The following is a 20859-nucleotide window of genomic DNA, read 5'->3' as shown; positions in this document are numbered from 1 at the left end:
AGACCCCCCCCGACACACAAATACAATGCAATGTGCTTGGAAACAGTGATTAAAAATCGAAAACTGATTTAAACATTTATTTTAATCTGAAGCAATAAATCTAACAGACTCAATCAAACAAGGGTAAGTCTAATCAATCATATTTTCCTCATGTATTGAGGCATATTACCTCCGTTTTTTAACAAGGTCTGCAGGCCCAACATGGAGACTTTCACAAAAGAAAAAGGAAAGGAAATAAAAGAAAAGAAAACAAAAATGTCTATAGTATGATACTGGACAGTTGTTGTGCTTGGTCAACCTACAGGTTAACAGAAACAGTAAACCTTGTAGGTTAAGGAGCAGCTGGCTGTCAGATTTCATGACATTTGTTATTTAAAAATATCACTGGTGACGCATGTATAAAAAAAAAAAATGTACACAAAAAAAAAAAAAAAAAAATAGAATCTTGTTTGCATATACTTGTGAAACTGAACTGGCTTTAGCAGCTTGATTACACTCGATAACAAAAGAAGTGCTCCTTTTTTGGCACAAACTCTGGTTTGAGCAGATGTGTGTGTTTGTGTGTGTTCATGATCACAGCTTTATCACATGGCTACATGGCCTTTAAAACTGTAAAACTTAACTGCAGGTCACACATTTACCACATATTCCCTAAATTAGAAGTTCCTACTTTGAATGTTGCCCCAGTACTCCCATGTTTTGACACTGGCTGAGGAAACAAAGCATCAGTTTAATTTCTTGGATCCTTTGCTCTCTCCCAACATGTGGTACATTTTAGAGAACAGTTAGATGCGTCAGCATTTTGCTTAGGATACCGGATGAACAAAAAGGAAGAAAAAAAGTGACTTGATAACAAAGAGCATATTGATTCAAACTATGGACAAAGAATCTAAGTTTGAAAATAAATATTTTTCCTCTCCATTAAAAAACAAAAACAAAAAACAAAACAAGCAAACTGAAGTGTGTGTGTCTTCTTTGTCACAGCTCTCTCAGAGGCACTGAGAAATACGGACAATATTCTCTTTTCAATGGGCATGCAGTCCACAGGATCACAAGACCCCTGACAAAAACCCTGTGGAGCAATAGCCATTCGCATGTCGGTCGCTGGGTTGAAGATGAGAACGGTTAACATCCACTGGAGCAAAAGATTTAGAGACCGATCACTCAGAACAGCTTTCATTTTATCTGCACCAACTGCTTTTTACTTTTCCTTTCGCTAGGCCACATAGTTGTACTGGTTGGAGTTCTCCTTGTCACGCTCCATATAGTCCCTGTCAATAAGCGACTCTATCCTCTTCTTCAAGTCAGCGGGCTGAAAGGGAAAAGCACAGAGACGCAGAAGTTAAGCTGAGAGGCACATAGAAGTATCACTGAGAATATCACTTCTGCTTTAAGGTGTGAGCCCATTAACCCAAAAGTCATCATAAAAGATCACAGAATATCATAACATTGGAACTAAACTGATATGCCTGTGTTTCCCATCATTGCAGATATAATGATGTTGATTTTTATGACAACTAATAAGTAACAAGTAGAAGAACTTAAAAAAAATAAAAAATCTGAGATAATACACGTCTAAACACAGTAGAAACTGTGTCAGTTAATAATTTGTCCATGAAATTCGTGTTGCCATGATTTAAATCAGCTAAACTGACGGAACCTTATCTGAACGCTGCAATGTGAATAACAAAAGGAACCTATTTATACAAGTTGGAATTAACATTAATCTAGTTTTAAATTAGCATTCCCAAAATAATCTTTGAATCCCTGGAAAGTGCAGGAATAATACAGAATACACGAGTGGATAAATCCTAATACATTAGCTAAATTTAACCATGAAAAGAGAATGCAGATTTTTAAACGCTGTAAATTGTACCATTATTAAAGTGCTGCAGATTTGTGTTGTGTTTTTTAAAATTTTCTCTGGTAATAGACAAACCAAGAAAAGCAACATCTTTGGTTTTATCATTAGAAAGCAGTTTAGGAGTCACGCTTATTACCTTGACAGGGAACTTGAGCTGGTTGTACACCTCAGACATCAAGAGATTATGGCTGAGAGTCTTCCTCATCTTCATGATCCGCACAATGGCAGCATCGATCTGATACTGACGATCCTGAAAGACTCTTTCCGTGGTGCTAACTTGCTCCTCCACCTGGGGTGAGATGCGGGTTAAATCATTTCCTAATACCTTGAAATGAAGCGCTATTTTCAAGCAGTGAGACAGCGTTTTATACCGTTTCTTTCATCTGAATCTGGTTTATCTTGATCCTGAAGAGCTTGTGTTTGAAGTCATTGTTGCAGGAAAACTTGTCCCCATCCTCCACATCTTTGCTTTTTGGGATTTTGGTGAGGACACGTGCTTTTCCGCAAGCAAGTGACTGCAGCGTCCGCCGCAGCTCGCCGTCCTCTGTTACCCAAAAGACACACCAGCGGATCAGGGGTGCTGAACAAAGAGGACGCTGCCACGTTGCCGTCAATGTGCTAGCAACCAAACTTTAATGTGGAAATACAAACCTATTCCTGTCGCCAGTTTGATCTCCTCTAGCGTGAACTCTTCTCCTTCATTAAACATCAGAAGCACAAGTGTTTGAAAAAGTGACACTTGTAGCTCCTTCTTGCCCTTTTTCAGGAAAAGACAGAAAATAATTAATAGAAAGATTTCGCTGCTAAGCGCACAAAAAAAAAAAAAAAGAAACAAAAAGAGTTACAAACCTCTTTGAATTCAGCTTTTAAGACACAGTGACCTAATGTCGATTGCCACTGCAGCTTCCTGCCGCTGTGTTTGCCCAGGTAGAAAGTCTTGAAGATCTCTTGCAGTCGCACCATCTGGGCAAAGATAAGAGAAGCGTAACAAGGCAACATTTGGTATATTTATTGCATGGAGTGGGTTGGGGGTGTTATAAAAATGCCATGTTCTCAATATTTGCTCAGCACTAACCTCAGCGGGCAGGTGCACTTCCATCGGGACGTATGTTGGCCAGTAGCCCATAGTGAGGATGTTCACCGTCAGCTCAATGTTGCCGGGAATGTTTTGGCACTGCATGTACTACAGAAGTAGAGGGACATGTCTTATAAAACTACTACCTCCAGAACAGGTTCAATAGTTCCACCTATCCATCCATCCATCCATCCATCCATGTATCTATGTCTTTGAAATGAATGTTAACACATGTTTGAGAAGAAAATGCATGAAGTGACACAGCTTTTAGCTTTGTTGCCATGTCTATTTACTGTGTGTAATTTTAATTCATATATTTAATTTTTTTAGGGCTCCAATGAATAAGTAGAGGAGAAAAATAGGATTTTTTATAAAGAGGGTCTAATTGTCTTTCAAAATCTATTCACTCATGGAACCCTGAAACTTATGAAAACAGACTAACATCCAGCAAGTTTTGTTTTAAGTTGCCATTGTTTGATGCGGCAGCACACAAAGTTGCTTTTTTTTTGGGGGGGGGGGAATTGCTGAGCGATGCAGCACAGCTACAAATGCTCACCTACTTTAGGCTTCACCGTGGTCCTTACCTGTTTGAACTGCACCATGATGTCTTTAGAAAGCTCCATATCCTTGAACATTCCCTCTAGTTTGCTGGTGAACGCTGCTCCGCATTCTGAGAAAATATCAAAAAGGTTGTTTTCATTACTACTTTCTCACCGTGTGCGTCTAAAAGTGACGGCGAGGGAATTAACTAACCGTGTTTGAGCTTCGATAACATCGATTTTTCGGCATCCACCGAGGCACTTTTTCCAACCAGCAACCTCTTGGCCAGATCCTTTTTATAAAAGGCCTCAAAGACATCTTTTCCTACGGTAAATAACATTTTATTACAATACAAAAACAAGAAAACAGGGACGAGAATTCAACTAGAACAAAAGTGACAGTAAATATTACCGTAGATGAATCTAAAGATAATCATGATCTTATCCAGCATCTTCTCCAGCTCTTCATCCGTTGCCTCTTTGTTTCCTGCTCTTAGTTTTGAATCCACATGTTTTGCTGTCAAAAAAAAAAAGAAAAGTTTATTTCATGATGATTATGATCACATGCTCATTCACAGAGAGCTTGGAAGAGATCAGTGGGTAAATGCGTGGTAACCAACCTATGAGCTCTGCGGGTTTATTTGGCCGTTTGTTGATGAATGTTTCAAAAGCCTCCTTCATGGCGTTAACAAACCTCTCGTTCTTCAAGAAGCACACGTCGATGATGTGATCCACCTTGTCTTTGAAGTCCAGTAACTCTTGCACCATTGTTTTGTCTTTTTCCGAGTTGATGACGATTGTACTTCCAAAAGTCTGAACGTACATAGATAAGACGTCGAGAAACAATTGAAGAATGAGGAAAGCAAAAATAAACATCCTAAAACAGAATGAGCTCAGCATGCTCGCCCTAAAATCATCTTTCGTTTCATTAAACATCACCAATGTGGCCGTACCTTTATGTACTCTATCCAGTGCTGCAGCAGCACCTGAACACCGCCTCGCACTCGACTGAAGAGCTGATACAGAAGAGACAGATCCTGAATTCTGTTCTCGTCCAGCAGGTGAGTCAGCCCTGCAGGTTTACAGCAACACACGAGCAGTGTCAGCGTCCCATCAGTCGCCATTCAGATCAATCTTGGACATTTACCCACGGCTGTACATGTTCATGTGAAGAATGTGTACCTTTTTGCAGAGTCGCTGTGAGGTGTTCGCCCAGCAGCTGCTTTTCCACCGTAGCGATGAGAGGTTTTCTGAAAGGCAAAGAAAAGTTTAGGTCACACGTGAATATGTAGAACTTTTTGTATGTAAACTAAATGCCACAGGTCAACACTCACTGTGTGCTCTGGTCTAGATATGTGATTACTCTATCAGCCTCCTCCTCCAAGCGTTTGTTGACATGATGGAGATATTCTGGGACCTAATAAAAGAGAGATGGCAAAGCAAAACCATGACTTTAACACCATGGCATGGCCTCAATGCACCGCCCTTCATTCCAATATTGCTCTGTGAAGACAGGATCTAGTCATCTTCTATGTTAGAGCAGTGAACCTAGTGAATGAGAAACAGCCGGCAGGCTACATCGTGGTCATGCAGCTGCAGCGCCGCCAGCTTGCGAGAGTGGAGCAGGTGGGGCGGCAGCCTCCAGAGACATTCTGCCATTTCCAACTTTCTTTCTGAGCAATCATCGTACACGCAAATATGAAAGCACATGCGTTCTCTTTAGCTTAAGTGGAAGATGATTTTGTCAGACATTGCTGTGCTCATAAAATCAAGACTTTACATCAGCAGAGCAGCAGCCGCATAATGCTTTCAAATGAACCGCGGCTGAACACTTAGTCTTAATGGGCCTCTGTTTCGACTGACAGCAAAAACAGAAAAACATGAGAGAGCAGCTTTTTCTAAGAATTTGGCTGAATTAAAACACAGCATGTGTGAGCACAGAAAGCATCAGTGGAGAAAGCAGATGTGAAGAGCTGGAACTAAGCAGAATATAAATGACTTGATGATTTACTAAATATGCTAACAGCATATGATGTCATCTTTATTTTAGCTACATCACATCAAAAATAATTGTGAACACTAGTTGTTGTATATCTTTTTTATACATCAGCATAACACGTTTCTGTTTTCTTCAAATTTATATATATCTGAAAAAAAAAAAAAAAAAAGATGCCTGGTTCAATGGAGCTGGACTGGAAATTTGAATCTTCTGATTATTCACACGACTGAGGAATTAAATACTTTTTCAATAAAAGTCAGAAAAAAGGAGCCAATCAAATTGCTTGTTTTATCCGGCCATCAATACGATGATATTCACAATATATTGTAAAAAACAAAAAACAAAAAGCTCAAAATCCTCATATCCGAGACACAAAAACCAGAGAAAGTTTGGACATTTTGCTTAAAGTAATTGATTGATTAGCAAAATGGCTTCTTGCTAATTTTCACAAACTAAATCCCCGTAGGTTTAATAGAGAGGCAGAATCTAATTTACCGCGCTCATCTCTGAAATGAGAAAAACACACTGGATAGAACAGAACGCCTCCTGGACATCAGGTCACATAAATCACCTCTCTCTCCTGCATCAGCCTCTGTCCCTCTGCAGCGTACAGGCGATTAGTTTCCTCCAAAAAGCGCTGCTCAAAGGAGTCTTGATAAATCTGTCAGGGGTGGAGAGAACACGGGTTTCATTACAACCATTTGTCAGCTGGAAACCGACAGATCATGACACTTCTTTGCGGATTAGAATCACACGATGCCTGAGCCATACTCTTTTTGTAATGCAGGACTACAGTAATCTATGCTATAAGATCCTAATGAGCTGGTAGTTGGTGTGTTTGTCACCTGCAGGTCAGAGAGCATGCTCAGCAAGCTCCTCAGAAGACTGCGGTCTATGGCCTCTCCGTTTCGCTCCCTCTCGATGAGCAGCAGAATCCCGTCGATTGTTTTACTCTGAACCTTTAAATCACTGATGATGTAGAACCTGAACAGCTCCAGGCCCATGTCCCTGCAGACCACAGCAGCTTGTTCAGCACCCACTTTGACAGGAATCAGCCTCATATACGATCGATAAGCAGTGACGTCACTGATCACTCACCAGATTGATGGCAGCATTGAATTTTGAAGAACATAGGTGCGATCCAAAAACAAAAATATACTCCTAATCATGATCTGTGAGACAAAAACAAAGAGTCATGATAACAAATGGTGAGAAGAAGTAACACATTTGAACAATTTCCCTTTGGAAGGAAGTTTAAGCATTAGTGGTCACTCCACTAATCTTTGTCAACTCAGCATGTAGACACAGCTGCAGGATATCTTCTGTAAGTCTAAAGCCAGCTTTTTAAAACATTTGTTTCTCATTTAAAAACAAAAAACAAAAAAAAAAACAACTGAGAATGAGAACCAGCAACAGATATTTTCTTTAGCAACTTTACTTTCCATTAGCATCTAAAGTACAAAGTAAAACTTAATTTCCTATGAGTATAAAGATAATACAGATGATCTCCTCTATAGTGTAGGAGAAAATTATGTAATCCTTACAATATCATTTTCATTATTTTTCTTTGCACCAAATCAAATATTTTCAAAGCATTTTTGGTCACCAAACAGTCTTGGACGATAAAAAGCAAAAGCTGAATTCAATTTGGCTGCAACTCTTTTGTCTCTACTCATCTGAGCAGGGACATATTGCTCCCACAACTCTTGAAATGGGGCACTGCGATATCATCATGGACCTCCCAGTCTACGTCACCCTTCGGGTTGAGGTTGATCGCTGTTCTACGGCTACAAGTGAAATACTAAACAGCAGCTTTCAGCAGGAGGGTCCACAGTCTCCAAACCAGAAGCAGGCACATGAGGTGAGCTGCGCAACCAAAAGCATCCTCTCGGTCTTCTTTGATGTTGCCGTTGTAGTGCGCTGTGAAATCGAGCTCCAGGAACAGACTGTCCACGTCAGACGACGACGACATCCAGAGGATTCCAAGGGATAGTATTCAGTTTCATCTGAAGACTTCTTTCTCTTCTCCAAGTCAAAATTCAAATTAAAGGGCTGTTGTTCTGACACATTGGTGGAGGTTCATTGGAAGATCAGAACAGGATTTCCATGGAGCGTCTGACATGTAGCAGATGCACTCCTCTAAGGGGTCTACAATGCATTTTAAATCTGGACTGGTTTTTCCTTTCTTACAAGAGTAGGTTCTGAGCCCCGTATGGACACAGTAATCGATCCAAATGCAGAAAACATCGAGCCTTTCAAAGGTGGAATTACTATATTTATACAACCACTCATGACAGAAGACTAGGGGCCATGTGTTAATGCATTTATGCAGAATCTATTTTCATGTAAAATTCAATTAATATAAACGTAGGGACGTATGATTATGTATTTTTGCAAATATCTGACATTTCATTTTAAAGTATTGATCAGTGGATATCAAATGTTTAATCATGCCTTCCTTTTACAAGTCCCTAAGCCCAATAATAATAATTCAGTGCAATGGCCCTTTAGTCATAAAAAGTTATGTTTAACAATTTTCAACGATTAGAAAAAAAAAAAAAAAGATTATCAAAGTGATCAAACTTACCATTTGTCTGCAGTGATCTTGCCAACACTTGTCGATTTTCTTCAGGAAAAGCACACTGTCCAGGGCATCCGTGAGAACAAAGTTAAGTCAAAAGTGGACTGTAATTCACAAGCTTTCCTGGAAGTTATGATCATGCCTGATTCACCTTTAACAACCACTAAGATTTAGTGACTCGAGCTGTAAAGGATATTCTCTGAATTGATCAATTTGTGCCTTGATGTGGTCTTCACACACAGCCCTCAGCTGTTTGTAAAGCTTGGCGGATATCTTATGGGAACAGAGGTTTTCAACGGCCTGAAGAGAGAGACAGAGAAAAGCGTCACCTTCTGTACGTGATGACGGCAAAGCGGCTGCTCACACACGCAGACACTTTCCTGTGCGAGGTCAGCTGGGCTGTTTTGATACCTGGTAAAGCTCCTCTAGATTGTACTTGATTGAAGTGCTGTTCTGTATGGCCTCCACTGCTTCTTTCAGCTTCTGCCAGGTTTCCTGTGTGTAGTTCTCGGGGAGCTTCGGTTTTTCTGCGAGGAACACAAAATACAGAATAAACCTTTGACAACATCAGCAGGACAGTGGAGGGCTAACTTTAAAACATCGATGTTCAGCTAGGTGACATCGCCATAAAATCGAGTATCTGGTCACTGGATTTTGGTTATTAAACATTGTAAAACCTGACATGGGCATTCTTTCTCCTGTAAAGTCAACTTTTATGAAACCTCAAAGACACGTCAGCCTTCTTTTGATGATAGTTTCTTTCATCTCATCTGGATCTTTTAATGCTTACACCCCTTAAATTACAACTATTCTGTCCATTTGTAGCTTAATTTACTAGGTTTGTTTGCTTTTCTTGTATGCTTGACAAACTAGGTGATTAGAGTCCATGATGTTTCAACCCCTTGCTACAATATCAACACGGCCACTTTCAAATATAGCTAATGCTAAGCTCTGACGTTTACCCATTAAATCAGTTCCTAGTCTTTGCATACTGTACGTCAACTTCTATAACTATTCTAAGCTAACATTTAAAGTAATACAAGATTAAAACAAGCATATATTTAGTAAAGGACACTGCAAATAAGCTATATCTCAGTCTTTGCATACCCTTCATGGCAACTTCTACACAGTTTTTTGCACTCAAGACTGTATTGGTTGTGTTAAATGAAAAGTCTTACTGAGTTCATCGTTTTTTTAAATTGATCGTGACCAGCTAAAGAAATGTACTGCTTAGACATGTCAGACCCCAGTTCATACCCCATTCTACATCATAAATATTCAGAAATATATAGGCACTCAATGCAGCACAGCCAATGGGCACTGAAAACAACACAGGTCCAGCAGGCACACCATCACTGCATTAATAAAGGACTTGTCAGAAGTTGGATCACATCATCCACCAGAGTCTCAGATACCTCTGAAGTTTTTGATGACTAGTTTCTTGGCAGCACCGGGTTTACTGTTGGAAAAAGTGCCGGATCCTGCGGTTTTCGTCAGTCCGTTTGCGTGGTGCCCCGCGCCACCGGGCAGAAACATGGCTTTGCTTTTGTTATTGGAGCACGAAGCAGCGGCGGCAGCGGCAGCAGCAGCAGCCTCCTCAGCCATTTTCACATCCAGTCCAATGAAATCCACTGAATCCTCAAACCTCAACTTCTTCTGAATGTGCAGCGGAGTGGGAGAGCAGGAGGGAGAGGAGGAGGAGGAAGAATTCAGGGTTTTGGGAGGCGAAGAAGAGATCGTGTCACTTGTGTCTTCCCTCTCAGAGCCGTTTATTTTCCTCTTTTTCGGAGATGTGATGTTGCTGCTGTCGTTTTTGACATCAGTAGACGCGGGTCTTGCCTCCTGGGTTGGCGGTGGTGGGGGATTAGGGGAAGATAAACCTGTTGGAAACATGAAAAACGGGAATACTAATTCTTAACAGCCTGTGTTTTTTTTTTATCCCAAACTTCTAGGCTTGCCGGGGGTAGAGCACAGTGTCCGAGAGCTTTTGTCTGTCTCAACGCGGGGAGGTTTCAACCAATTCCTTTATCCACTCTAAAACAGACAATAAATTGCAAACTACTCAGCCCCACTTAAAACCTAGCCTTCTCTCTTTCTTGTTATTGCTGGCAGAAGAATAAAGATGGTTGGCTATTGCTTCCTCTTCTTGCCTCGCTTGTCCAACCGCGTCGTGAAGTCGTTCAGTGAGAGCGGTTAAGTGAAGTGGCCGTTAAAGAAAATTATCTACAGAAGAGATGTAAACATAGCATTAACAAGCTCACGTGTTATTAAAACAGACGCTGGTAAACACGAGGAAATTTCGCTCGTAAAAGCTAGTCGGTGACCCCACCGGAAGTACTTTGTACAAAAGTACTTTTCGCACAAGCGTGTTTTTTTTTTCTTTATATCGACCACAGTGCTGTGACTGTTCAGGCCACAAGATGGCGCCATAAACGGCTCTGGCCCCAAGAGAGTCTGGCTGTAGACTCTGGGGTTGACGTCATTATTTTGCTCGTTGAATTATTCAAAGTATTTATATTAAAACTTCTTTCTTTCCTTTTCTTTTCTTGCCAGGCTTTGCCATTTAGCTTCCATCAACATGTCTTCGTATAATCAAGGAAATAGAAAAAAAAATAGGCAATTCAGAGCACATTGAACTGAATAATGGCTTCAGAAAACATGTTATGAGGAAAAAAGTGTTTTGAGGAAAAAACCTTTACGTTGGAGTTTTTCTTCATACGTCTTCAATCTCAAATTCGGTAGTACTTTACACAAAATGTGTTGTCGAGGTTTGTTCATTTGTCATTTATCATAAACATTTCTGGAAATGTATCCAAATCCCTAAAAATTCCAATCGTTATTCACTCTTTTGTATGTTTTAAGTTTAATTCATATTCGGTTTAAACAAGATTTATGTGGGTTACAAATGGGGATTGTTATAGCTTTTTACTGTATATACACAAGAAAGTTCTGGATTGATGTAGATAATTTCGAAAAAAAAAAAAGAAACTACAAAGAAATGTTGAATGTTAATCAAGACTAGTCTAAAAATATGATGCAGTATATCATATAGCAATTTATTGCTTTTGCTAAATACAGACGTGAAAATTAGAAACCAATTTTTTAAAATACACTTCAGAATGAATTGAAATGTTCTACTGATACTAAATGCAACATTAAGTTAAAAAGGCTACACATTTAAGATCAAAGTTAAAGGCTAAAAAAGCTTTGTGACCACTAACGTGCTATAATCTAACTGGTTCTACATTCAAATATTCGTATATTTACAGTAGTTTAAAATTGTTTCAAAGAGAAAATGCAGCACTGTCCGAATTATGGATTTTGTCAACTGAACTCTGAGGTCGCAGACGTTACCATGGTGACAGAAGAAAAGCGCCTTGCCGTGTTAAGTGTAGTAAAATGTCGCAACGCTAGTACTGCTGGCCCTGCTCTGCGAAATAAGCGTGGAATTGCTCTAGCACTCCCAGGCAGATGAGTTGTATTTAGTGATTTTCGTGTCTATCTTTCCTGACCCTACGCACTGAGTTCGGCCAAGCATTGACACACTTGAAGAAGGCGGCAACTGCGACCAGCAAGAATGTTTAAAAAGTAAGTTCGTTATTATTTCTGTGTTGTAATGCGGTAGCTAGCGGCGCGCTGAAGTGGCTAGCAGTTAGCGCGAGGCAGAAGCCAAAATGAGTTTGTATAAAGATAACGTTCAAGTTTAAAGGCGAGTAGACATGAGTTATAGGAGTTTGAGAGAACCTTTCTCAAGGTTAAAGCCGGTGTCTGCGTTGTACCTGCGGACAGAATCTGTTAAAATGTTTCAGTTATGTGTGATGATGGAGATATTTAGCTACACTTGGCTGTAGTTTTAAACTATTTACACTTTTAAAATATAATGTCTGGAATCACAGCTGCTTCAGTGGATGTCATCCTAAGATGTATTTACAAAGTTTTCCAAAATTCCACTGTCACTGTGTCCTGAACGAAAATCGGTGGGGAGAGGTCACTTATTGAGCAATTGTTAGTATTGTACCTAAATGCACAACTTGCGTCCTTGTGCTTTTCTTAGATATGTTAATATGGTACTTTACACTATACTTCAGGGGGAAACATTGCACTTTCCACTCCACTGCATTTATGTTACAGCTCTAGTTATCTTGCTACAGATGAGTACCGTCAGAAATATGATAAATGTCATGAAACACTGACTTGTCATCCAGTAAATTAATGGATTTAGATGCTGGGATTTTCAAAGTCTGGGACAAAAAGACACTGGACTCACTTGACTGTACTAAATAAGAGAGTTAGGGGTAAGATGAGCGATTTTTTTTTTTTTTTTTTTTTTTTTTTTTTTTTTTTTAAATGTATTTATGGTCTCTCAAGATAATTGAAAACGGTGGAGGCTGAAGTAAAATGAAAGCCTCCAATCAAATTCAGAATGTCTTTATATATCAATTTAGATAATCAGAATTATTCCGTGACTAATAGTTCTAAATATATGACCTTTTATTATGAGAAATAATTCAATAAAATAGTTTGCCTGTGGCTTAATTTGGAGGTTTCGCCGTCAGGGGGTAAAGTGTCCATCTAATTGAATATGAATTAAACCCATGGGAAATTTGAAAGATAACACGACTCTTTTATAAACCAATATGAATTACACTCTTTCTTTGTTTTACAAATGGTCATATTTCTTTTCTTAAAGATAACATAAACTAACAAAATGATTACAACAAAGTTGTAATCAAAAACAGTGAATTATTGTTTAAAAAGAGATGAATACAGAAGCAGGATCAGTAAATAATTGCCTCTGAGACTAATAAACGGTTAAACAACTAAAATCTCAAACTAATTTAAAAAAAAAAAATGCTGCCAAAATGAACATTTGCATGATATTACCCAAATAATTGTTTCAAAATAAATGAAAATGAAATGAAACAATTCAATGAACAATCAATTCACTGGAGTTGCCTATAAAATGTAAATTATTGCTCCTTCCTTGCAGTTTGTCCCATCTCCAACCTGGCCTAACCTACCCCATAGCACTCAGGATCATATTTAGCCAAATGTGTTAATTAGTTGGCAAATGACCAACATGCATCATAAATATTTTTATCCCTTATAAAAATCGCTTTTAATGTAGAAGCGATTACATTAAAATCTTGTGGGTAATCTTAACCCACTTTCCCCTACATAAATAGTCCCTTCTAAGGTATTAATTCGCTTCTGACTTAGGGTAAACAGTCAAATTCCCACAGAACTAGAATTTTAAACCACATTTAAAGGGATAGTTCGCCTCTTTTGACATGAAGCTGTATGACATCCCATATTAGCAATATCATTTATGAACATTGACTTACCCCCCGCTGCGTCCTGTGAGCCGAGTTCCAGCTGAGTTTTGGCGTTGACGAAGGTAGTCCGGCTAGTTGGCTGGGGCCCCAAAAATAAAGCGTTTTGCCTCTCAAAACAATATGCGTTCAAAAAGAGTAACACATTTGCATCACAAAATCATTCATCCAGAAAAAGTCAGACCTCACAATCGCTTGGCGCTATTTCTCTCTACCTTCGTATCACTGCGTGCTGTGTAAACCGTGCAGACCGAAGAGCAGACCGAGCAGTCCCCTGCTTCCGAGCAGTAAACACCGTATCAGGTGCGGCTATCGGCAGGTGGCTGCACGCATTAATATGAAGGGAGGCATAAATAGCGCCAAGCGATTGTGAGGTCTGACTTTTTTTGGTGAACGATTTTGTGATGGAAACGTATTACTCTTTTGAACTCATATTGTTTTGAGAAGCAAAACGCTTTATTTTTGGGGCCCAGCCAACTAGCCGGACTGCCTTCATCAACGCCAAAACGAGGCTGGAACTCTGCTCACAGGACGCAGCAGGGGGTAAGAAAATGTTCATAAATGATATTGCTAAAATGGGATGTCATACAGCTTCATGTCAAAAGAGGCGAACTATCCCTTTAAAAACTATTAGAACGCTCCTTCAGAGAGGAGGATGTTGTCCAAGTTGAGGACAAAACTGAACAACGCTTCGCACCCGCTCCGTGACGTGCTGGTCAGCCACAGGAGCTCGTTCCATCAAAGCACACCACCAAACGCCAGCGGAAATAATTTCTGCCTGTGTCTATAAAGTCATAAAACTGCATCCTCTGACAGCCTGCTGTCAACTGACCGGGTAATAATTGATAAGCTGATGTACACACAAACGCCGGATGTACATGGTGTATATTTACCTTCTAATTTACTATTTTCCTACTTAGTTTTTCTTTTCTTTTTTCTTGTTATTTGTTGTTTATTACTATTTCTATTTCCATGATAACTAGATAGTTGTATATTGAATTGTTTTTATTGTGTGTATTTCTATTCTTTATATTACTACTGTAACTTTTTATCTCCAGTGGAGCACTGTAGCTAAAGACTTTCCTCTCTGGGATTAAAAAAAAAAAAAAAAAAAAAAGTAGATCGGAACCTGAATTAAGATATTCTTTTCATGGATAATTTGATATCTCCTCATCTTCATTAACCTCTGAGCTGGATTATTCTATTCTTGCTTTCATGTGTGCGTCACACGGAACAATAACTCGTGATAATAAACTTGCTTTCAGATTTGATGAGAAAGAAAACGTGTCCAACTGCATCCAGCTGAAAACATCAGTGATCAAAGGCATCAAAAATCAGCTGTTGGAACAGTTTCCCGACATCGAGTCATGGCTCAATCAAATAATGCCCAAAAAGGACCCTGTCAAAATAGTGAGATGGTATGTTTTTGTTCTTAAACAAAGATTTTTTTTTTTTTTGGTACAGTGTATCCTCTCCTACAGTTTCTGTTCTCTGTATTTTTTCCAGCCATGAACACATTGAAATCCTGACAGTGAATGGAGAGCTACTTTTCTTCAGACAGAGAGAAGGACCGTTCTACCCCACGCTCAGACTGCTGCATAAATGTGAGATCTCCTTATGGTCGATGCATCTCCAGGTTGATGATTTTCAGTTGGAACTTCCTTGTATTTGAGTCGTCTCTTTTCTGGTCTTAGATCCTTTCATTCTCCCACACCAGCAAGTAGACAAAGGGGCCATAAAATTTGTCTTGAGTGGTGCCAACATCATGTGTCCCGGGCTGACGTCACCAGGCGCTAAACTCTACCCCTCTGATGCGGACACAGTAGTTGTATCCTTTTATGCGCGACGGTGCAGTTTAATATAAATATTCCCCTTCCTTCTTTTCACATTTTACACAAACTTCTCAACATGATTGCCTTTAATGAGTGGATGCAGGCCATTATGGCAGAGGGGAAACAGCATGCACTTTGCGTTGGCGTAATGAAGATGTCGGCAGAAAGCATGTAAGACTTCAACATGTGTCCCTGAAACAAATCCTCACAGTTGGATCGTTTCTGCTGATATACGAGCTCATCTCATCTCTCTGTATGTTTTGCAAACAGAGAAAAAGTCAACAAGGGAATCGGAATTGAGAACGTGCACTATCTGAACGATGGCTTGTGGCACATGAGGACGTATAAATGATGACGTCGGGACCTGCAACAGCCGACCCAAACCACCCAAGATGATGTGTGGAGCTCTGGGGGGAGGGCAGAGGCATGAGCTGCCAGTCAACTGTTTACAGACGTAGCTGTGTAACCTGCTGGAGGCTTTAAATCAACCATTGTGATGCACAAATAAAGAAAAGATCTTGCTTCAAACCAGAACGTCAGTTGGTATTTTGTATTGGATCTAATTATTTGTTTCTGTCTGTAATCTTAGCTGAAGGTTTAATTTAAGGATGGGTAAATATTTACATACTGGCAGAGGGCACGCTAGGCTTATGCATGTTGTAAAACCAGTTCTCCTGGGACTTCCAAGTTGCATCCTCGACGCGCGCCGCTGCCGCAGCATCTTTACACCGGATTTGCTACTGCTTCTGGTAACATGGTTCATTGTTGCGTATTTCCAAATTGCCATGTTGCACAACACTAGCAGTAGCAAACTCCGTGTAAAAATAGCCGACCGTCACAGAGCACGGACGGAGCTGTGCTGCAGCGGCGTGCGTCGAGGACGTCATCCCAGTAGACGCGTATGTAGAAAGCCCCCAATAACAACAACACGGCAGCTCTGAACTAACAGTGCAAATAAAGACATTTTTCTGTATTGTCTCTGCTCCGTTCACTCCCGTTATATGGATATACGCGGATCTCGAGGGATCTAAATAGCGTCCGAAGGATGCCGACTTTCACCAAATTGTTATCAGTGAGTAGATTTTATGCCAGAAATAAGGTCCAGGTTTTTATAAAAAAAATAACTTCCCCTTTAATGCCATAGTTTCCAACACGGCAAACATCCAAATACTTATCAGGTCAATTTCAGAGAAGGTAAATAAAGAAGAGGGTATCCTCACAAAGGCAGCCTTGTTTTCATAGAGGACTTATCGGATCTGGCTGCCAGTGAGCAAACAAAAGGCTTTTGCTTCGCTTCGGACAGCCTTCAGATCTCACTGTCATGTACTTAGCTGCTTATTTATGACAAACTTCTGTCATAAGTACACGTTGCATTAACGATGCTGAAACGGATGCATTGCACAGCCCTTGTCATCACCAGGCCTGTCACAATTTATACGATCACAATTATTTAAGAGAATCTGGTCAGGCCACAAATATCAGGCTAAGAAAGTCCAGAGGCCTGGTTTTAAGCACAAAAATCAGATAGTTCCCACCTAATGGCGATGGGATCATTTAGCTTAGCTCGTAACAACTTTTGAGGATTTTTAAAAAGACTATTAATAAATAAATTGGAAATCCACATTTCGATCGTCTGGCTTGAAAAGAATAAACTGGGCCACAAAGAGTTGTGATGTCAGCATAATCGCCCTCATTCACGAACAGGAATATCCTGTTTCCAATCCATTCAAGGCAGACCTTTCTTGTGTTGCAGACGTTTCCTGTATTCCTTCATAGGGGTTGTGGGAAATATTAGTAGAGATATACTGTAAAAGTGGCATAAAAATGAACAAAGACAAATCATTGCGATTTTTTTTTTTTGTATGTGGACTGTCGTCCAAACTTAAATAACTGAAAGCCCTCGTCATGTATTGTACTTTTACTGTAATAAACAAGGCAAAATATAAAATAGTGGCCAGCAGAAAATAGTTACAGAGCTCCATATATATTGTCCAACATAAGCAGTCCTTTTCCATTCCTCTTCCCATCACAGAAGCAGCCACATTCGTATTACTTCTATCATCCAAAAGCCCATCTGGTCACTTTAATGGCCGTGTATTTGTAAAAAGGGCAGTAGGAAAACTACACTGAAAAGCTTCTTTGTTTCAATGTTTGAAAAAAGAGAGACACTGATTAATGATGCATCAGTGTAACCTTTAAATCAGAGGGGAATGGTTTCTTGGAAAGTATTCAAGTTTAAAATAATGTGATAAAATAGGCCAAGCATTTGGACGAGTAAAACAATTCCTAATGTTTCTTTAGGACCACAAAAGGAAAGATGCTTAAGATACACGATACTATTTCAATAATCAAAACATAATCAGATTAACTCAGTTTCATAGGAGTTTCACATTTTTCCCCAATTATGTATGCATTCAAGTGATGGTACACCCATTACTAACATCACAAAGCAATCAAAGCTGATCATTTCAAGTACAAAAAGTACAAATATACATATAAGTAGTATTCCGACCCAGGATCCAGTTTTACAAACAGCATAAGAAAAACATTTCCCCCAAAGTTAGATTTGCAATCATAGAAGCAAAATCTTTGAAATGACACAACCAGCTAGTCATTGTCCGAACCTTCTGGGGGGTAAAATGTTAACCAGTCATTGAAATCGTGGCCGTATGGACGAAGTCTGTAAACTCCAAACATCATAACCTGCATCTGATTTGGGGACATCCCGCTGAACGTGACTGCCATGTCGGAGCAGCAGCCCTCCACTACATTAGTGGGGTTGTCCTTCATGCTGTCTGTGATCAGGCTGTCGACACTCTTGCTGTTGAACAGGCCCTTTCCGTGTGCGTCTTCTCCGTTCTCTGCAAACACACCTGTATATTTGAGGCACACGGCCAGCTGCTTGTCTTCACTCAGCTTCCACAAAGCGCGCCCTTTTTCTGGACATTTCTCCTCGTCCTGGAACACATTCACCAGCCTTTTCAGAGCATTATAGCTTAGAACAATGCCACTTTCATACTCCACATACTCAAGCTCCCCTGACTTCACAGCTTTGCCCAAGTAGAACGGTTCATCTGGATCCTTACTGAGCACAAGATACTTCAGATTCTCAATGATGGCAAATGTGCTTGGTTGTGCCACAAAGAACCAGCGCAGGTCGCCAGCGTTCTCATAAGCGTGTTTCAGAGCTTTACGCAACCGAACCCAGTCATCCTTTTCTTTAAGGTCTACCGCCTCGAGCGCCTTCGAGGACTCTGAGGTGTAAAACACAGCCTTGTCACAGTGTTTGCTCCAAGTGTCCAAAGCGGTAGCCCAGTAAATGATGTTCTTTGGCTGAACCATGATCACACAATAGACCCGTACTTGATTGTTCAGTTCCTGTGTTTCACCGGTCGATAAGTGTTTGAGCTCCTCTTTACTTGCTGCCTTGACGTGATGATGATGGTGCTCATCTGTCCCAGACTCAGTGATGGGGCTAAAACTACTTATGAGTGACAGCACCAGGTAGAAAATGCTCCCCATGACCATCCCCTTCACGAAAGAGCCTCCCTCAGCCAACATGTTGGCAACAGTCACTGGAAAAAAACCCAAAAGAAAATGCATCATCGTCAGTCAGGAAATGCAACTTGATCCCGTTTTGTTTTGAGGCGAAATCAAAACTGTTAATTTATTTTAGTCTCATCAACTATGAACATTTTCAGCTTCTTTGTTATCTGTAATAATAAGTTGCCTTCTGGATTGTCTGGTCAGACAAATTACGCAACTTGAGGATGCTGACAGAAGTTTTTGTGACTATAATGTCTATAAATTTCCCCGTCAGAAAAATTAACAAGGAAAGCTATTTTAGGTTACAAAGCTTTTGCTGTCTGTAGATAAATCTTACCCAACAAGTAGTAAAATATGGCTTATAAACAAACAGCTGACACCGGGACCTTTGTATCTTCTTACACTTTGTCAAGGTAAGATTCCTGTAGTCATCTCTTTAAGGGTAAAAATCTGAAAACAAATTCACAGATCCCAAACTGACCCAAAACTACCATGTCAAGTATTACCTGACAAACTACTACTGGATTATTGTCAATTGATGGTATATTTTAGGTGCAAATAAACCTATAAATCGGGGATGCTAAAATTTAACTTGAATTATATTTACTGTAGACGGATTGTTTAATCCAAACATGAGTGAAAAACACAAGACTTTAAAGTTTACACATCACATGAAACTGATCATTCTTGAGAATTCTTGCACTCCACTATTGCTCTCTGTCTTATTAAAGCTGCCCATAATCTCCTTGGCGCATCAGAAATTAAGCGGTAAGCGATGTTGATGAAACACTGCAGACCGTAATTATACAACAATATTTCAACATTTAAGCTAGCAGCTTCGAGTAGCAAACAGTTCATTTAACAACAATAATCCAGGGATTGTAGCTGAAGTCACTTTTAACAATTTACTGTTAGCTAACTGTTAGCTTCTTTTTACGTGTAGCTAAGTCGGGGTCTTGTTAGCGACTTAATTACGAGAAATTAGGAGTATTTACCTTTCTTAGTTAGATTAATCTTGCCGTAACAGGTGGTGGTTTCGCAGTGGTTGTCTGTCAGTTCCCACTTTTCCTGTTTGGTTAGGCTAACACGTCAGCCAACGGCAGCTAAACTCCAACCAGAAGGGGGCATTCTTCTTCTTCTTCTCTGCTTTCATTCTTCTTCCTCGTTTCTCAAACAGACGGCACTCACCAATGTGAATGCTTCCCTCTTCAGTCTGATTAACACAGTCGCTGTTTTTCTTATTTTCATTTTTATTTTTTGGTGAGAATGCTTGCGTGTATTTGCAGTGATTTTTCACATCTATAACAATGTTCGGGTCCGGTCTTTTCTTTTTACAGCCATTTTGTTGAAACTTTCCATCCATTTAAGCCTTTTTTGAGTCTGTAGTTTTGCAGCAAATCGCAATTCCCCACCATATGTTGTAGCAAAGAAAAAATTAAAACGAGAAAAACGTTGGTAGACTACGGCATGCTAATAGTACTGTTTGACACAGAAAACGCAATTCAAAAGGCAAAACAACAGCAACGACTGTGATAAGTTTTTTTTTGAGACGCACACTGTTTCCCGGAACAATTGAGGTTGTATTGGGGGAAAAAAGACATCGAGAAAGCGACCCTTCCCTATAAAAAGTAAATGCACAGTGTTCAGAGCTGGAACACAGCTCTTATTCAACACAGAGGAAGAGGACAAAAAAGATAATGTATCTCTAGAAAATCCATCTTGAACATGTTGAAAAGTTGTTTTCTTCCCCACAATGTAACCCTCCAGGCAAACGAACCAACTCCCTTTTTACCATGACACCTCGAAATGACAAGAATTACCATCATCTACACAGACTACAAAACAAAATGTGAAAGCAGGATTTAGTAAAAGCCAGACTGGCTTCCATATTTTCTAAACCAGAAACACACACACCGGTGTATGTAGGAAAGGCTTGCTATGCTTTCTGGGGCATAACTGAGTCATGGGGAGTTTCACCATGGTTTTTTGTTGAATAGCAGAGGTTTTAGACTAAATTTGTGGGAATAATCTGTCCATGCCAGACATAATGTAGCTCTTATCATCGCCATGGGAACTGCCTCTCACAATCT

At 39.9% G+C, this 20859-nt stretch overlaps 3 protein-coding genes across 3 annotated transcripts; 1 reads left to right on the top strand and 2 right to left on the bottom strand.

Annotated features, from left to right (window-relative positions):
• Nucleotides 1-62: 62 nt before the first annotated feature.
• cul4b (cullin 4B) lies at nt 63-10394 on the bottom strand. Its single transcript, XM_075481731.1, has 20 exons — nt 9474-10394; nt 8470-8585; nt 8255-8358; nt 8065-8134; nt 6576-6649; nt 6323-6485; nt 6049-6138; nt 4813-4895; nt 4661-4728; nt 4432-4550; nt 4099-4291; nt 3891-3995; nt 3693-3803; nt 3524-3609; nt 2940-3047; nt 2714-2827; nt 2516-2621; nt 2236-2408; nt 2001-2153; nt 63-1312 (listed from the first exon to the last, which is right to left on the bottom strand). Exons 1-20 carry the CDS (start codon nt 9949-9951, stop codon nt 1217-1219), a joined length of 2610 nt encoding a protein of 869 aa, XP_075337846.1. The 5' UTR covers nt 9952-10394; the 3' UTR covers nt 63-1216.
• A 1057-nt stretch (nt 10395-11451) lies between these two features.
• On the top strand, nt 11452-15751 carry mcts1 (MCTS1 re-initiation and release factor). Its single transcript, XM_075481729.1, has 6 exons — nt 11452-11646; nt 14657-14809; nt 14898-14995; nt 15086-15219; nt 15327-15394; nt 15494-15751. Exons 1-6 carry the CDS (start codon nt 11636-11638, stop codon nt 15573-15575), a joined length of 546 nt encoding a protein of 181 aa, XP_075337844.1. The 5' UTR covers nt 11452-11635; the 3' UTR covers nt 15576-15751.
• A 1375-nt stretch (nt 15752-17126) lies between these two features.
• c1galt1c1 (C1GALT1-specific chaperone 1) lies at nt 17127-19898 on the bottom strand. The gene is made up of 2 exons (XM_075481728.1): nt 19765-19898; nt 17127-18798 (listed from the first exon to the last, which is right to left on the bottom strand). The coding sequence occupies exon 2, from the start codon at nt 18782-18784 to the stop codon at nt 17831-17833; it is 954 nt and encodes a 317-aa protein (XP_075337843.1). The 5' UTR covers nt 18785-18798; nt 19765-19898; the 3' UTR covers nt 17127-17830.
• Nucleotides 19899-20859: the final 961 nt, after the last annotated feature.

This window comes from Odontesthes bonariensis, chromosome 13, assembly GCF_027942865.1.
Source record: "Odontesthes bonariensis isolate fOdoBon6 chromosome 13, fOdoBon6.hap1, whole genome shotgun sequence".
Taxonomy (NCBI): domain Eukaryota; kingdom Metazoa; phylum Chordata; class Actinopteri; order Atheriniformes; family Atherinopsidae; genus Odontesthes; species Odontesthes bonariensis.
Note: the sequence above shows the minus strand (reverse complement) of the source record. Positions and strands in the feature narration are given on the sequence as shown.

Bases quoted from the DNA above. Each gene is read 5' to 3' on its own strand.
- cul4b (XM_075481731.1), bottom strand. From the start codon at position 9,951: ATGTTTCCAACAGGTTTATCTTCCCCTAATCCCCCACCACCGCCAACC. The intron at 8,135-8,254 runs ATATCCTTTACA...CTTTGTTCTCAC, and splicing joins CAAATTGATCAATTCAGAGA to GGATGCCCTGGACAGTGTGC. The intron at 4,292-4,431 runs GTACGGCCACAT...ATGTACGTTCAG, and splicing joins ACTGGATAGAGTACATAAAG to ACTTTTGGAAGTACAATCGT.
- mcts1 (XM_075481729.1), top strand. The intron at 14,996-15,085 runs GTGAGATCTCCT...TTCTGGTCTTAG, and splicing joins GCTCAGACTGCTGCATAAAT to ATCCTTTCATTCTCCCACAC. The intron at 15,220-15,326 runs GTATCCTTTTAT...GAGTGGATGCAG, and splicing joins CTGATGCGGACACAGTAGTT to GCCATTATGGCAGAGGGGAA.
- c1galt1c1 (XM_075481728.1), bottom strand. From the start codon at position 18,784: ATGTTGGCTGAGGGAGGCTCTTTCGTGAAGGGGATGGTCATGGGGAGC.